The sequence below is a fragment of the Sinocyclocheilus anshuiensis genome, unplaced genomic scaffold, assembly GCF_001515605.1.
Source record: "Sinocyclocheilus anshuiensis isolate Anshui unplaced genomic scaffold, SAMN03320099.WGS_v1.1 scaffold2081, whole genome shotgun sequence".
In the NCBI taxonomy this organism is placed as follows: Eukaryota; Metazoa; Chordata; class Actinopteri; order Cypriniformes; family Cyprinidae; genus Sinocyclocheilus; species Sinocyclocheilus anshuiensis.
In genome coordinates, this window is record NW_015548360.1 from 110,834 (window position 1) to 113,958 (window position 3,125).

Below are 3,125 nucleotides of genomic sequence, written 5' to 3' on the forward strand. Positions count from 1 at the left end.
GAATGAAGAGGTGCACGGTTTCCGACTCCACCTGTGCCTGCTGACACAAATACACTTATGATGAGTTATGATCACACATTCAACACCAAATAAATCTGCTTTTATGGTGACGCATCCAGAGAACATACAACAAAACAGACAAACAACATCCTGGGAAACATTCACTCACAGTCAATTAACTATTCTAAAAAAATCTTTTAACAAGTCACCTATTCACTAGCAACAGAGGTTACAACGAGGAATCAAGACTTGATCTTTTAAATTCACATGGCTTGGAAATATTGCCATGTTCATAACTCACCCATCCCAAACCAAAAGCACCATTTATTCCAAGTACGCAGCAAAAACAGCTCATTCTCACACAACCCTGATATTAACCGGATATAAACACCCTGCCTATTCAACAACCAGAAAATCTGCTCACCCAGTTATAGTGAGATAATACATGTAGGAGAGATACTATAACTGTTTTGGTAGAATATTTTTAATAAATTGCCTAATTCAGTCTGTTCTTATCCGTGACGCACGCGCGCAAAATTAATTGTACTCTAAATGCAGACTCAAATAATAAGATTTAAAAGTCTTACTACAATGAATTCTATACATTATTTTAAAAAGCAAAACTAAATGCTACTTTAAGAATTATATTTAATAGTTCTAGTATTTTCCCAGAAGAATTTCAAAAATGTTAATGTACTTTTAGTAAAAACATGTCCAAGCATCATTTAAAGCAGGACCATAAAGTCAATGAAGAATTAGAAAAATCATATAAAATCAATTCTTTCAATAAACATACATGAGTAAGTCTTGTGTGATCAATTCTACAACTTGTATATACAATATGGTCATTTTTATTTTCCTTAAATACATGAGACGAAAAAGAATAATAGATATTTGATTTATAACTGGATTCATTTCCTATGAATTTGTTAAGGGTAAATTCATTCCATTCACCACTTTTTGTGAATATAAATTAAGTATGGGTTTAACATAAGATGTGTGTATTTGAATGCAAAAAAAAAAAAAACTGCTGTTGAACAAAGCTGCTAAAGTCACATCTAATGAGGCATTTATTAAACGGGCACACCAGCAAAAATCCCAAAATAAAAAATTAAGTTTGCATTACAGTTGAAACCGCTGCTGCTCAATTTACATATGAAGAGGTTTAAAAAAAGGCATAGCAGTTGAAAAAAAAAAAAAAAAAAAAGTCAGGGGATGTAAATGGTCATAGAAAAAATACTATTTTAATTAATCTCCCTTGTATTGTTACTTTCAATAATGTTTTTCACATTTATAATCGACCAGCTATTTGGGGGTCTTTTTGTTTTTATTTTATATAAATCTACCAATGTCAATTGAGCAAATATTCAACTTGAGAACAACTCAAGTCAAGTCTCTTGACAATAGGCAATAGACAACACAGCTACTAATTAGCCGATATAGACACAATGACTACGTTTACATGGACATCAGTAATCTAATTATTTACCTTATTCTAAATAAGACAATATTATGATTAAGGTGTTTACATGAGTTGCTTTTAGAATATTCCTTTCATGTTCCCGTTTTACATGTTATAGTACATAGTTCGATTAATGGCACGTCCTTAACGTCACCACGTGACGCCATCCAACGTCCCCTCCAGAATTTCATGTATAAACATATAGTTTGTCTTCTTCGTGATGATGCCATATACAGTTTTTGGGGTTTCATTTGTAATTTTACAAAAGCTTCAAGTGCAGTTTAATATTTGTCATGCTATACGTGCAAACAGACGAGGGAGTTGTTGAAGCCATGTTCTTTTGTTTGCCGTGAAACAGTTGACTATGGCACGTACTCCATGCCAAAATCAAACGTCTGAACGACCGACCGAGCGATCGAACGTCTTGTACTTTGAGCGTCTTACTGAGCGGGTGACCCACGTGACGACCTGACGTGACGTCAGCGTCTTGAAATTAGCTGGTTTTTAAACATGTAAAGAGTCATGCTGCTGTGTAAAGGCTATAAATGGACTTTACAGGCAATACATATAGATATTGTTCACCTAAAACAACACCAAAATATTTTTTCTGAATCCTGTGCTTGAGTATGTGTTTTACTTTAAAAGAGCAGACATACTGTACGTTTTTATTGTTTATAGTATCATACAATGTTCACAGTGTTATATATATATAACAATCAAACAATTAAATAATTTATTTACTTTTCCAACAAAGGTTACAATTCCAAAAATTTACATACTGTCATATGTCAGGAATATTAAACTACATACTATACAGCAATTTTTAAAAAATTGTCTGCCAAAAATTATAAATATTGGAAGTTGTCATTACAGGTACAGGTTTAAAAACACTAAGAAAATCTTTTTTTATTATTACTTTGTTCAATATTAAAATAGTTCAACAAATTAACCTATTGTAGTTAATAGCTACTTTGATGTTATCCTTTATTGTGTTATCCTTGACAAATAGTGTACTCACTTTTTTTTTTTTTGGTCAAATAAACAAACAAACATGTTTAACATTAAAATTCCAGGAGTCTTTACAGTGGACAGTTGCTCTTACATTTAAGGTAAAAACCTTTCAATATGTTCTCATGAACTGCTAGAATCTGTCACTTTTTATAGATGTTTAATGAGGTTATAAAATATAAACATGTTCAATCTTCATAGGAGCCGATTTGTGTGTAAAACCTAGAATGAAATAAAGAACATCCATTTTGTTTGCATTTACAGAGATGTCTATTGATCAAAGATGAATATATCCTCCTGAGACCCAGACTGATGTCTGATCTACTGTAGAGTAGACATACACACTATATATATACACAGTTGAAGTCAAAAGTTTACATACACCTAGCAGAATCTGCTAAATGTTCATTATTTTACCAAAATAATAGGGATCATACAAAATGCTTCTTGTTTATATATATATATATACATATATATATACATATATATAGAGAGAGAGAGAGAGAGAGAGAGAGAGACAGTTTATAATACAGAACTTAGAATTCTAGAATTTATAATATAGACCAGTTTATTGAGTTTTTGTAGCACTACCTCAGATGACCAGTGATGACCAGGTCCACTGATGGTCAGGTATGAATCATTGCCACCTGAGAAC

General features: G+C 32.0%; 1 protein-coding gene across 1 annotated transcript in view; it reads right to left on the minus strand.

Moving 5' to 3' along the window:
• The window catches only part of igf2bp3 (insulin-like growth factor 2 mRNA binding protein 3), a 34,860-nt gene that overhangs the window by 3,398 nt on the left and 28,337 nt on the right, over positions 1–3,125 (minus strand). The window contains exon 12 of the mRNA XM_016444598.1: positions 2–37. Coding sequence (XP_016300084.1) covers positions 2–37 — 36 coding nt within the window. The remainder of the gene's footprint in view (position 1; positions 38–3,125) is intronic.